Source organism: Zingiber officinale, chromosome 2B (assembly GCF_018446385.1).
Source record: "Zingiber officinale cultivar Zhangliang chromosome 2B, Zo_v1.1, whole genome shotgun sequence".
Classification (NCBI taxonomy): Eukaryota; Viridiplantae; Streptophyta; class Magnoliopsida; order Zingiberales; family Zingiberaceae; genus Zingiber; species Zingiber officinale.
Window position 1 is genome coordinate 69,175,887 of NC_055989.1, and position 15,227 is coordinate 69,191,113.

General features: G+C 37.7%; 1 protein-coding gene across 1 annotated transcript; it reads right to left on the reverse strand.

Annotated features, from left to right (window-relative positions):
- Window positions 1-8,710: 8,710 nt before the first annotated feature.
- LOC122049174 (probable ascorbate-specific transmembrane electron transporter 2) lies at window positions 8,711-9,824 on the reverse strand. The gene is made up of 4 exons (XM_042610604.1): window positions 9,576-9,824; window positions 9,455-9,503; window positions 9,177-9,376; window positions 8,711-9,095 (listed from the first exon to the last, which is right to left on the reverse strand). Exons 1-4 carry the CDS (start codon window positions 9,741-9,743, stop codon window positions 8,847-8,849), a joined length of 666 nt encoding a protein of 221 aa, XP_042466538.1. The 5' UTR covers window positions 9,744-9,824; the 3' UTR covers window positions 8,711-8,846.
- Between the last annotated feature and the right edge of the window lie 5,403 nt (window positions 9,825-15,227).

A 15,227-nucleotide genomic window follows, 5' to 3' on the forward strand; every position in this document is an offset into this window, starting at 1 on the left:
GAGAGGGAGAAGGAGCTCGGCGCCGGTTAGGGCTCAGGAGAAGTCGCCGCAAGATTTTGGGGCAAGGGTCGGCTCGCGGAAGGAAAAGAAAATGGGAAAAAGAAAAGAAAATGGGAAAAGGAAATATAAATTAAAACTTTTCCTCATTAAAACAGGGTCGCCTAAACAGGCTTTTCCGGACCCCATTTTTGTCCCTGTTAACTCGTTCATACGAGCTCCGAAAAATTCCCAGAAAATTCCTAAAAATTTCAAAAAATTCCCCTATCGTTGTTCTCCATTTTTAGGTATTTTACAGTTGACACCCCCTAGAACCTAAGGTTACCACCCCTAGGGTTTTCTTCAGCCTAGGGTTACCACCCCCTAGGACCTAGGGTTACCACTCCCTAGGGTTTTCCACCTGCCTAACCGCAGTTAGGACTTTCCATCACCTAGGGTTACCGCCCCTAGGACCTAGGTTTACCACCCCCTAGGGTTTTCCACCTGCCTAGAATCTACTAGGACTTTTGCCTAAGACAACTTAGGACTTTCCTGCAAGCTCAATGAACCTTGTTAGAAAACAAGACAACTTAACTTTGGACCCTTTGACATAATCAAAACATATGTTTGATCGTTGGATGTTTCTCGCGTCAACAATCTCCTCCTTTTTTATTATGACAATACGGTTCAAAGTTAAGTAAAACATAACAAAATAATAAATGAATTTAAGCATGAGCGTAAATACAATGATTTGAAAAAAAACTCCCTTATGCTACCCCTTTCATAAAAATTATGTTTAAATTCTTAACTTTGACTTTTCTCTCTCCCTTGATATAAATCAAAAATAATACTTAGTAGAGAGAAGTTTATTTTACATGTCAAAGATAGAAAAAATATTTATTCTTTTAACTTTAAGCTCCCCCTGAAAGGTAGCACTTAAAAACTTAGCTAATTTTTAAGCATTTGAAAGTGAGTCAACCTTTTTAAAAAAACTTAGCTAAAATTAGCTTTTGAAAATAAGTGCTTTGAAATAGATTTAGCTAATTTAGAAATACTTTGAAAATACTTAGCTTTTTCGAAAAAAAACTTAGCTAATTTTTAGCTTTGAGAATAATTGTTTTGTCAAATACTTAGCTTTCAAAAGAAGTTGATAAGAACTTAGCTTTAATACTTAGCTTTATAAAGGTTTTGAAAAAGACTTAGTTTAAAAAAATTTGATAAAAATTAAGTTAAGTACTTAGCAAAAAAAAAATATGATAAAAGCTTAGTTAAGTACATAGCTTAAAAAAAATTTTGCTTAAACATTTAGCTTTTAAAAATAATTTTGCTTAAACACTTAGCTTAAAAATAATTTTTCTTAATCACTTAGCTTTTAAAAATAATTTTGCTTAAACACTTAGCTTTTAAAAATAATTTCTTGTAAAAATACTTAGCTATGTAAATGATTTTTTTTAAATACTTAAATATACTTTATCAAATACTTAGTTTCTGTCTTTTTTTTTTTAAAAAAATTATTTTTCTTTTCAATAATAGTAAAAAAATTGAAATTCCTCTTTTTGGAAAGTTTAACTTTGAAAAACATTGCTTTAACAAAATAAAAAATAATATCTTAAACTTCTTTGCACTCCCCCTTAATTAATGCCAAAATTTTTTTAGAGTCTTACTCATTCATTATTTACTTTCCTGATTTTTCATCTCACTCATTCTAGGTTATCAATCATGTTCAGCTTATGAGTGTGTGTGAGACGAAGTTAAGTTTATTTTAATTTTATCAATATTTTAAAACTATTGAAATTGAGATTTTAAAATATAAGTTTAAATTTTCAATGAGTTTGAATTTCAAATTTTAAAATATAAGTTTAATTAGATTTAAACATTTGACAATAACTAAAATTTTGAAGATTTGAAAATATATTGAAAATTAATTAAGTTTGAAATTATAAACTTAAATATTAATTATGATTTAAAAATTAATAATCAAATAATTAAGATTTTTGAAATTTATTAAAATTAATTTTGATCTTGAAATTATAATTTTGTAACTAATGATTTTAAAATTCATTATAATTTTGGATTTAATTATGATTTTAAAATTACTTATGATTTTGAAATTAATTATAATTTTTGAATTAATTATGATTTTAAAATTAATTATAATTTTGAAATTAATTATAATTTAATTATGATTTGAAAGTAATTAACATTTTGAAATTTATTAGAAATTATAATTAAGATTAATTAAGATTTTGAAATTAATTAAGTTATGAATTGATTAGACTGAATAAAATTTATTAATAAAGATTAATTAAAATTTATAGATTTATTAATTAAGATTTATAGATTTATTAATTAAGATTTATTAAATAATTAATTAAGATTTATAGATGTATTAATTAAGATTTATTAAATGATTAATTAAGATTTTATTGATTTGTTAATTAATTTTAAATTTTACCAAAGTCCATCTCACCCTTTTCTAAATTATCAATCAGGGATGCTTAATAGTTTTTGTAAGATGGCTAATTTAATCTTCAATTTAGATTATCATCTAAGGATTAATTTACATTTGACTTAGATTCAGGTTTTATAATCAGTCAATTAAATATTCATTTCAAAGATTGGCTTCCAAACTGTGGCGAGACACTGAGCCTTCTTAGGTATGAGATTATTCACCACTTCTAGACAAAGTCTTTCAAAGAAATTGAATATTTAATTTCTTTACAGTAATCCTAGGTCTAACTGGACAAGTGTAAATCAAGCCTAGGTCTATATCTAGCCTAGTCTAAGCATGTATAATAAAGTAGTAAAAACAAGCATCAAACAAATTTATTTATCGATAAAGATAGTCTTTCTATTGGTTTCCCCTGGATCATAGCCTCGATAGGATCTACCAAGGTAATGGATATGATCCTTGGGGATCCAATATTGACCAAATCCAACTTGATTAACCAAGTTCGACTTGGGGACACATGCTTGGACTATGTTTCTATTAGCTCTATTTACAAGTGATAAATAAGATCTATACTTTTGTTTAGCCTTAAACCTAAGTCCGGATTGGTTGTAAACGACTTTTTGTTTTCCAAGAATTAGGTCCAGGTTGCTGGAACCCAAAGTGAATTGTTTCAACGTGTTTTTAAGTTCTTTGAGTTGAGTTTTCAAATTAAAATTTTCTTCCTCAAGTTGTTGGACTTGAGTTGAACTTCCAAATTGAACTAGCTCAGTCAAAGGATTCAATCTAGTCTCCTCCTTAAGGATTGTTACTTTCTTTTGGAGTGACTTGACTCAGAGGTTAGATTTAGCTAACTTACGGATAAGATAATTGACTAAATTATGTAGTTTAGTTAATTAAGAATTTCTTACAATGGGGTTAGGCCCTTCAGAAACAGATACGGATCTGTGGCTTCGCTCGAACTCGATTTTCGATTCACTCTCAGTTTCTGATTCTTTGAGTTGTTCCCGGGTCGTAAGCGCGAGGAAGCTCATCTATTCGAGCTCTTCGTTGGAGTCTTCTGAAGAAGACTCATCCCATGTTGCTTGCAGTGCTTTCTTCTTCCTTTGCTTCTTTGCTTCCTTTTGGTTTGGACAGTTGGCTTTGATGTGCCTCTTTTGGTTGCAGCCATAGCAGCTTACATCGAACTTCACTTTTGGACTTTATTATACCTTCTTAGACTGAATCACCTTTTTGATGTCTTTCTTGGTGAATCTTTTCTTCTTTTTGTAGAGTTTGCATACTAGGTTAACAATCTCGGCTGTGATATCATCGTCGTCATCTTCTGAGTCTGATTCATCTTTGGACTCAGGTTCGGTTCTGCACTTTGCTTTTGGTTCCCGGGTTCTGCTCGTATCTACAATCAAAGCAATACCTTTCTCGGCTAGATGTGCATTTATCTGCTCGTGCAATTCAAATTCGGAAAATAATTCATCTAACTTAATTGATGAAAGATCCTTATATACTTTGTAAGCATCTACCATGGATACCCACAAAGTATTCCTCAGAAAAGCATTGAGTGTATATCTGATTATGTCGTAGTTTTCTACCTTTTGATCAATTCCATGGATATCATTCAGCAGATCCTAAATTCGCGCGTAAAGTTGGCTAGCCGTCTCACCTTCCTGTATTTTTATGTTATATAGTTTATTTAAGATCAAATCATGCTTGCTTGCCTTAGTATCGGAAGTGCCCTCGTGCAGCTCGATCAGTTTTTCCCACAACCCTTTCTCACTTGAAAACGGACCGACTCGGTTAAGTTCTTCTTTGGTTAGGCCGCATTGAAGGGTGCAAGTTGTTTTGGCATCAGCCTCGATTTTCTTCATCAAGTTGGAGTCCCAGTTCTAGCATGACACTAGTTTTCCAACACCGTCGAGTGGAAGCTCGAGACCAGTTTGGATAATTATCCACATCTCGACTTGCATCTTGAGGTGGTATTCCATCCGGCTCTTCCGGTAGCCAAAGTCCTTGCCAGAGAAAAGAGGCAGGTGGGTTGTGTTGTAGCCTTCTTGATGGGCCATTAAGGATCTAGCACACACAAAAACAAGAAAACTTGTTCAAAGACTTGGTCTTGGATTAGTAGTGCGAGAAAAAAAATTAAATATGCGAACTCGAGTGGTGTTGCACCAGCTTCGAGAGAAAATTTTGATTGCGATAAAACAGATCGGAAGGCGGCAATTTTATCGATTTTAATCAACTCTGAAAATTAAAAATTACCACAAAAAAGAAATGCTTGAATGGTGGTTTCATCGATTCGAAACGACCTCGCTCTCATACCAATTGTAGGATCGAAAGTGCTAGGGGGGGTGAATATCGCTCGTGGCTTTCACGTTAGTTTTAAAACAATTGAGTAATACGCAGCGGAAAGATAAAAACAATACTAACACCAAGGTTTTTACTTAGTTCGAAGCCTGTAACGACTCCTACTCAAAGGCCCACACTCGTTGAGTGTTTTCTTTGGGCAATCACTATCAATTCAAAAAATTACAACTTTGAAGTACAATATAAAGCAATAATGAAAATTATACCGACAACGAAAAATAGGGAATTTCAAAGCTTCTAGTCGTCGGAGTCGAGTTACAACTTTATCTGATCGTTCTTTGAGCAGCACACGGAAAAAGGGTTGTGATTTCAAGTTCTTGCTTGGCTGCTGCTCGAACCAGGCTTAAATAGCCCGTTGAGGGCGCCTCCAACCGCATGGAGGGCGCCTCTAAACCCGCTGAGTCAGCCGCGTTGATAAGCTCCGCAATGCTCGCTTCTTATTCGCCTGAGGGCGCCTCCAAGCTCTATGGAGGGCGCCCTTCATCTAGCGTCCAGGGCGTCTCCAAACTCCATGGAGGGTGCCCTCGAGCCTTGCTATGGGGTTGTAGATCAAGTCACCTGAGGCCCCTCCAAGCTCCATGGAGGGCGCCTCGGAACTGTTCATCCGAGGCTTTTCTTGTGCAATTTCAATCTTGCAAGGCATGTTAGTCTACAAACAAAGTATACCCTGCAAAACAAGGTTAGCACAATAAAATAAGATAAATAGAAAGTTATTTTGACAATCTCCGGACTGTCCGATTCTGACTTCGAATTTCACCTTCGAAAATCCTAGGTCGAACCGACGCCTACTGTTCCTTCACCGGGGAACACGTCCTCACCTACTCCTCTCAGGAGAGTTTAGCTATTGTCAGATCGGTCCTCCAGACCGATTGGACTTTCTGCCTAGAGTTACCGTCCCCTAAGACCTACGGTTACTACCCTATAGGGTTTTCCTCAGCCTACAGTTACCACCCCCTAGGACCTAGGGTTACCACCCCCTAGGATTTTCCTCAGCCTAGGACTACCATCCCTTAGGACCTAGGGTTACCGCCCCCTAGGATTTTCTTCAGCGTAGGGTTACCACGCCCTAGGACATAGGGTTACCACCCCCTAGGGTTTTCTACCTGCCTAACCACAGTTAGGACTTTCCATCACCTAAGGTTACCACCCCCTAGGACCTAGGGTTCCACCCCGTAGGATTTTCCACCTGCCTAGAATCCATTAGGACTTTTGCCTAAGATAACTTAGGACTTTCCTGCAAGCTCAATGAACCTTGTTAGATAACAAGAAAACTTAATTTTGGACCCTTTGACATAATCAAAACATAGGTTCGATCATCGGATGCTTCCCGCACCAACACAATAATCAATCTAAATTGATTCTGGTTTGGATTAAACTGGTTTATTTAAATCAACTAATGGTTTGAACTAAATCGGGACCTATTTTGAACTATAATTGTCTGATTAAACCAACATAGTCGATCCGGTTCAGTGAACCAGACTTAAATTGAACCAGATCCAATTTAAGTCTGACCAAAAACTTTAAATTCATCCCAATTTGATTAGCTGAGACATATTTAATCAAACCCGTCCATTTTATTCAATTCGGAAGTCAAACTTGATTGATTTAGACCAAATAATGGTTAAACCAACTAATGATTTGAACCAAACTCGATCCGGTTCAAGTGAACCAAACCCATTATTACCCATGATAAAATTTGGCCCAATCATGCTTTGAATCCAAGCCCAAAGCCTAATTAATTGAAACATTATTGTATAAAGTTCAATTCCAATTAATTGAACCTTTTTCCAATTAATTGTAACATGTATTAATTAACAAAAACTAACATTTTTTTTTCTTAAATGCCTTAACTTCATTCGTAAAAGAAATGTTAACAATCATTTATTTTTCTTTGCAGGTGGGCATAGGAAAAAAAAACACTAGCATTCTTTACTTATGCTAAACCTCACCCTTTTATGTTCTTCTCCGTCGCCATCACCTCTATTTCACTTGTCGACCCATAATCAAATAACTAACCCCCTTGATCATACACAGATCAGGAGCAGAGACAAACTCCGTGGGTATATGCGGTTGAGCTCGGGGTTCAGCGATGATGACATATCACAACACATTCACAATCTTGCCTTTTGATGGCAGCTCTGTCGGCTATTTCTTCGGAGGATGAACATGTGCATACCATTCGAACAAATCTAAAAATATATTTGCACAGATCTCTTTGCTTATCATTTTAGGCATTTCAATTTAACAGATCTACATGTATATTGCCTACATGCACAAATCTATATTTGTGATCTTTATGCTTTCACGGTAACAAATCATATAACAAACAAAAAAATCCATCATCCATTCTTAGAACTAAGGCAACTCTCTGATACCAATGTTGATAATTCTAAAGCATGAAAAATATATAAATACAAAAACTATAAAATTCACAGTGATCTCCCGTGGTAGATCTTGATCTTCGTTTTTCATACAAAATAAAAAAAAAACTCATAGTCATGCTCGAAGAAGAAGATCGGAGAAGATATCGAAAAATAACTTGTCGTCGGAAAAACAATCACGAACAAATCAAAAAAATCTTCAAAATTTCACAAGTCAAATCTCTCTCTAATGGATGTTCTCCTCTTACAATCTTGTACACACGGACAAACCTTGCACAGAGACCTTTCAAGTATAGGACGAACCCTTTCTCTCTGATTTTGCACAAACCTTGCACATAGTAAGCCTCGTCAAACCCCCATTTTCTTCTTTGGCTTGGATGTATATATATTAGAGGAAAATGACTCTCCCTCTCCCTCTATTAATGGAGGAATTTAATGAGCTAAAAATATGAAAGGAAAGGGATGTCCTTTCATCTTCTTAACTCCAGCTTTTATTGAATTTGTTACTAAATATTACACATTCTTATAACCTTAAGGTTGATTTCTTTATAGGTGTCACTGATGAAGAGAGTACTGTGGCATTCAAATATGCTACTTATTATGATTAGCATAATTGTTTCAACATCTTTACATTGTGACAAAATTTCTTCCACGATTGATTCTCCTATTTGCTTATCAGTATTTGCATAATTGTTTCGTAGACTTTTATTTCTCTCTTGACATATGATAGTTGTTAAGAAAATGCATCTTATCACAAATGGGATAAACATAATCAACCAATGCTAACCAAATATCCACATTGACAGAGAGGAGAAAGAGATACGGAAAAAGTAGAACAAGAATGAAGAAAGATCTTGTCAATTAGCTCTTGAGAACATTTCCCACCGAAGTGACGCTACAAAAACACACAATAAGCTCAAGGAAAAGGAGAACACTCAAAACTTCTGAAAAGAATTTAGGGCAGCAAATGTCTAGAGCTGGAGTGATGTCTATAGCTAATCGTCATCGGAGATGGTGGAGTCGACGAAGCTGGAGCTGCTGTCGTCGACAAAGGGAGGGGATGGAGCTGGAACTACTATCGATCGTCGACGAAGGGAGAGGATGGAATTGAAGCTACTGGCGATCTTCAATGAAGGGAGGGGATGAAGTTGGAGCTGCTATCATTGACGAAGGGAGTGGACGGAGCTGGAGCTCCTAGCGATCGTCGACGGAGGGAGTTGTGAATTTTGAGAGGAAAGAGTTTAGGGTAAAACATGGGATTTTGGGAGGGCAAAGCACAGGTTTCGTTTTCGGTTACATTTTGCATGTGTTGTTTGGGACTGATATTGATAAATCTGATTAATTATTTTTTTTACTAACCAAAATACCTCTTTCTTTTTTTTTTTATTTAAATCGATTAGTTCTGGGCGGCTGTTCCACCGTACAAAAAATTCTCACTAAATTTAAAAGGTGCATATGGGTTCTGATAAGTGCGAGATCACCTTTGTGAATTTCAAATCCTTTATTACATGAAAATCCATCCAACTTTTAACCGTCACGCCTCTTGAAGCTTGAAAATCAAAAGTAAATTCTCGATAAATTCAATGAACAGAAAGAGCACCAACTCAATCTCTCGCCTTTTATTAACATTTTTTTATCAAAAAAAAAGAATATTTCAAGATCGTAATGCTTTGGCGAAATCAAAAGACCTTGGGAAGGGCGACAGAGACGCTGACGGCAAACGCAAAGAGCAGCATGAAGAGTCCGGTGAAGTTGATGACCCGCGACTCCGCCCCCGGCGCCGCGTCCATCTGCACCAACCCCGTCTCCGCCGTGCACACCGTCATCAGAAACACCACCAGCCCCGCCGACTTGTGCACCGGCACCAGCAACCCCCTCATAGCCGGCGACGCCCCCGGAAACCAGAAGTTCACAAACCCGAACACCCACTGCGCCACGTCGCCGCCTTCTCCGTCAATCCCGTTCATAAATTTTACAGCACAAATTAGTATTTTTAATTTGATCGTTACCTGCAGCCCGAACAAGCAGATGGTGAGCATGCCCAGCCAGGAGTGCAAGCTGACCATGTCGGGGAGGGTGGCGGCGTTGTGGTACTTGAAGGCGGCGTAGATCCCCAAAATCCCGAGGCCGAGCGCGATCAGGTGGAGGAGAAGGTGGACGAACTTCTGCAGCATCTTGTCCGCCGGCACTATCTTGTACGCCATTATAGCTGCTCGATCACCATTAAACCAATCCTCTCAAATTTCCGATGCAAAAAACAGAGCAGAGCAGGGCGGCCGAGCTGTACCTTCGCCGATGATGAGAATGAAGCCCAAGGACATCACCAGAGGATGCACCTGTCGATTTATAGCAACAAGCTAGTAAAGATCGAGTCGGATTGATGCGTAAGAAGGTTGAGGGGCCTGTACGTTGAAAATGAGGTTGGCGTCGTCGGAGTGGAGGCGGGCGGCGCCGCCGCGGAAGTGGAGGACCCAGACGAGGACGAGGATGAAGACGGTGAGGGCGAAGACGTGGGCGACGTGGGTGATGTGGGCTGCGGCCGCCAGGTACCCGGGTTGCACTGACGTCAGGACCATTTCAACTGGTGCCGACGTACGTGCCGTCGTCTCCGGCGACTGATTGACCGACCAAACCGACGGCGATGTTGCACCCGCTGGCGATAGCCGGTGGCGTTTGGGTATTTGTAGAGATTAAGAATGGGAATTGCGTGGAAAGAAATGGCCGCCGGAGTTGGGTTTGGTATCAAATGGATGGATGAATGCTTTGTTTGCCGTGGAAAGAGGGGAGGAATCAAAGCAACGCATCTCTGGTTTTCTCATCCTCCATGGATTAGAACTTCAGTTATTGTTTAGATTAGGGTTGAATCAAATGTCCGGGAACAAATTTGATGTTCCACTTAATAAAAATTTATTTATATTTGTTCAATATACACACAAAAATAATGAACAAATTTAAATATATATGTGTTCAACTAGTTTGACTTAATAATATTGGTGCAATTTTTCTTGACTCAAAGTTGACCAGATTGACTAAGTTTGAGTTGGCTCAAACTTGAGTCTTGATGTTTGAGTTTTGATATTTGATAATATATGGAGATTGCTAGTGCAATTGTTCATATGAAAAATTGACGGTCAAAAGTAGACTAGAAGAGTTAAGTAGGTCAAGGTTGACTATATACTTAGGGGGCGTTTGATTTAAGAGAATAGGAGTGGGGAATGGGAATGAGAATCATCGATTGTCATTGTCAATATTTGGATTATAGGAATAGGAATGCAAATAAGGGAATGAATGCTTGAAATTGGGTAATAACTCATTCCCATGTACCTCCCCTTCAATGAGCCATTACCCTATTTTCATCAATCAAAATATTCCCTTATTCCAAAAATACCCTTGACCTAAAACTAAAATTTTCTCCCTTAATACCAAATATCAAAATATATTTATTTATTTTTTCTTTCATATCACTTCTCTCTCCTTGTTCTCTCTCATCATATTTTCTCTCTCATCATTTTATCATACACTTTCTCTCTCCTTAATCTCTCCTATCACACTCTCTTTCCTCTTTTTTCTCATTACACTTTCTCTCTCATCATAATTTCTCTCTCCTCAATCTCTTCCATTACACTTTCTTCCTTCTTTTTCTCTCATCATACTTTCTCTCTCCTCAATCTCTCCCATCACACTATCTTTTCTCTTTTTTTCTTATCACACTTTCGCTCTCATCACACTTTCTCTCTCCTCAATCTCTCTTGTCACACTCCTTTTTTTCTTCAATATACTTTCTCTCTCCTCAATCTCTCCCATCACACTCACTGCTCCTTTTTTCCTCATCACACTTTCTCTCTCATCATACTTTCTCTCTCATCACACTCTCTCCCCTCATTTTTCTCATTACATTTTCTCTCTCTTCATCCTCTCCCATCATACTTTCTCTCACATCATATTTTCTCTCTCATCTTCTCTCATCATGATCTCTCCTATCACACTCTCTTTTCTCATTTTCTCTCATCACACTTTTTCTCTCTTCATTCTTTCTCATCACACTTTCTCTCTCATCAGACTTTCTTCCTCATCATTTTCTTTCATCATATTTTTCTCTCACATTCATCTTTCTCTCACATCTAATTTTTTCTCTTATTTTCCTTTAAGGGTAAAAAGGGAAATTTTGATTTATTCCGATAGAAAATATGCAACTAACCAAACATTACTTTTAAGAGTGATATTTATGCTCATACTCATTCCCATTCCACAATACAATGATTCCCATTCCGATTCCTATTCCTAAGAAAGAACCAAACGCCCCCTTAATTGAGAAAGTCATAACTGGAGGTTAGGCAAAGATAAGACCAATGGGAAGGCTGACAGAAGAAGAAAATTCAAGTAGGTCAGTGTTAACCGAATACTTGGTGTTGGAAGTTCAGGTGAGTGAAGCCAGACAGATTGGAGAGTCTTGGTGAGTGAAGCTCGACAGTGGGAAAAGTCTCGGTGAGCGAACCCAAGTGAAAAGCCCTAGTCAGTGAAGGTAGGTAGAGGGAAATCCTAGTGAGTGAAGTCGGGTGGTGGAAACTCCCTGGTGAGTGAAGTCAAACATGTGGAAATCCAGGTGAGTCAACGTTGACCAGACACCTGATGTTTGAAAGTCCAAATAGGTTATGGAGGATCAGACACTTAGGATGAGATGGTAAGTCCAAGTGAGTTAAGGTTGACTAAACACTTGGCACAGGGGAAAAAGTCCAAGTAGATCAAAGAATTGACTGGACACTTGGTGACGAAGTTCCAGCAGGTCAAGGTTGACCAGATGCTAGGCATGAAGGAGTATCAATAGGCCACAATTGACCGAATGTTGAGATTGGAAACTCTAAACTTGTGTTAAGAAAGTTAAGGTTGATCAATCAATTAGGTGATCGATTGAGCCAGAGCTCAATCGATCAGTGGATCTATTGGGAGTGCCATCGTGAATAAGTATGGTGAATTGATTAGTTGATCGATTCAGCTGAATCCAATCGATCAGTTGATCGATTGAGAGCAACGCGATTTCGCACAGAGCACTACCACTGATCGATTGGGCTACTCCAATTGATCAGCTGGCGTCAGGTTTTCATAAAGCATAGTATGCACTGTACTGGATCGATTGGGAGGGAGCCCGATCATTTCGGGGTTTTCCACGAGAGTACAGTGGTGTTCTAGATGGATCAACTAATTGATCAAGCTGCTCCAATCGATCAAGTGATCGATTGAAATATGACTATTGCAGGCTATGGGATAAAAAATGCTCGAAGATTCAAACAGTGGCAACTCTTCTTCTCACTGATTTTCACATATTTCTCTCCAACACTCATCACCAAAGTTCATGAAAACTTAGAGGGAAGTGTTATTGCATTTGCAAGTTGATCAAGAGGTGGGCAAGAAAGAAGAAGCAAGCTAGGGTTTTATTGGCGTAAATCTTGTAAGATTTCATTTGTATTAGCTTCTCTTTTCTTCTTGTTGTATTAGAGTCTTGTACAAGATTTCTCCACCTCCGGAGTGTTTTTGAGAAGTAGTATATTTGACAGTGCATGTCTGAAAGAGAGTCGGATCCTTAGATTTATCATCTTATTGAGGTGGATACTAAGTAAATCTCTTGTGTTAACATTGAGAAGTTCACTTCAAGTATTTATGCTACAAAAGATCATCATCAACGGAGTAGGCGACCCATCCGCGCTTCCCGATTTTACCCTGGTGGCTGATAGAAAACTTTCGTAAGGTTGGGCAAGTCATCTCGAGAATTAATTAGATCATAAGAACTGAATACCTAGATTAACAAAAATAATAAAGAAAAATTGATATCCTCTCGGGCATGGTACAATGACATGACGTTCAGTAGAGTAACTAAATACCAATTAAATAAATTTAAAACTATAAAAGTTTTAAATAATCAAATAAGCTTAATTAGGAATTCAATAACTTCCAAATATAAAAGTTGTATTATGTGTGTGCTTAAATCATAATGAAGGTGTTGATCCTATTTGAAATTAGGGAAGATTGTGTGCTAGCTAGGTGACTTCGATGCTGATTGTGAGAAGACTTTAAGCTGGAGGAAGATGGCACCGAGCGATTCTACGTGTCAAAAGAAATGTAGAGAGAAGAAAATATCAACAACTAGGCCTAGGACAGGTCCTCGGTGTAGGCACTCTGACACTCAAGTTAGGTAAGTGGTAGGGAGAAAATGGAATGTGACAAATAGTAGAAATAAACAATGAACTCCCAATTACTAGTCTTGTGTATCTGTGTCTTTAGGAGGAGATCCCTTATATAGTGCTAGTTTTCCTCTATGCATAAACATCGATGCATTTCCAAAAAAGGGCTGACCATTCTGACATTCTAACAACTTTCTTAAAATATACCCACTATTTATGTACTTCGTAGGATAGAAGCTTTCGCTGTATGGATTGCATAAAGAATATTCCCCTAATTGTCTGACAATGATTACACAAAATATCAAAAAGGAATATTCGATCGTTGGACTAATGGATTGTTAATATACTTTGGTGTTATGCCGATTGAGTCCTCTCTAACGTCTGGTCGGACCTCATTCTCAGACGTGGTTGGGTCGGTAAAGGAATGTTGACCATCTTGAGAACTTGACTTTCTTGAGGACTCGACATCCACTCGGACAAGGAGTTTGGGCGAACAGTATACCTAGTATATTCGATCAGACTAAGAGGACTCTGTTCTAAATTGAACTGGGATAGCTCGGGATTCTATCGAGCTGGGGGAGCTCGGGATTTGATCGGACAAAATGTCCGATTGGTTAGACTATTAGGTCAAGCCATGCGACTGCTCTAGTCCTGAGTGTTGACCTTTCTTTGACTTTGATCGCCACATCAGTCAACTTTCTTGATTTTGATCCTAACTTCAGGGACCCTACCTTATTCGTCATATCACAAGCCTTCCCTTCAAATCTAATTAAAGGAGGCTACAAGCTCGACTGACTAGACATTTATGCCCCTTTATGTTTCTCATTTCCTGATCGGACTCTCAGTCCCTGATCAATCACTCGACTTGAACTGACGTCATACTTATACTTCAAAAATAGGGTATGTCACTCACCATTAATACTTAATGTGATGAGCACGCCTTTTGATTGTAAGCATACTTACTGTCTCTCATCCCTAATAAATATGGCCTGTATCTTTCTACCACGTGATGTAAGTCTGTGAAAAGAATATCTAAAATGACAAGTTACTATTGAGATTTGATGTAACCTCTAATGTTTCAAATTCAATGGCCTTGAGAAATCCTCTCTCTTTTGCTCCCATGATTGATGTTCGTAGATTATATAAGTTTTTTGGCATACTTTAATGCACATCTACTTGTATTTCATGAGCATAATCTATATTTATTGCACTCTATTTTATTATAATATTATATTTTCACTCATTTTATTCGAAGATATACTTTTTGCTTATTTTGATTGATATGATGTAAATTGGAGCAAAAAGGGAGTAAAAACACACATTGGAGCGAATATAGAAGACCAGCAACCTGGAAATGCCAAAAGGCATGGTTGTGTGCCCTCTCCCATGGCAAAGCCAAGGATGGTCGTGCCTTGAAGCACGACCATGCTCTCCCATAGAGGCAAAGTAAGGGCAGGTTGTGTGGTTTCACACGGTCGTGCCAATATTCCAGAGCTGATTCAAGGCTTGACCATGCCAAATGACATGATCGTGCCCTGATGTGTGTACCACAAGCTCACGGTCGTCGTCAAGTAATAAAATTTATATAAGTCGATCCCACGAGGACTGAATATCAAATGCTAATTGGTTTTACACTTTGAATTAAGCTAGACAACAATCGATAATCGTTTGTTTTGAGTTTTCAAATAAGATGTGAAAAATAACAAAAAAGAAAGATAACTGAGGAAGTCCTTAGCTCAGAAGATGTTCTAGGTCATGTGTTTCATTGTGATGGTGAATGTTGTACTATGAATTCGCCCTTTCCTAGTTTTCCACTTATATATTTACAGAACAGTCTAAATTACTATCAAATAGCACTCCACGATGGTGTATCAGAGTACTTCC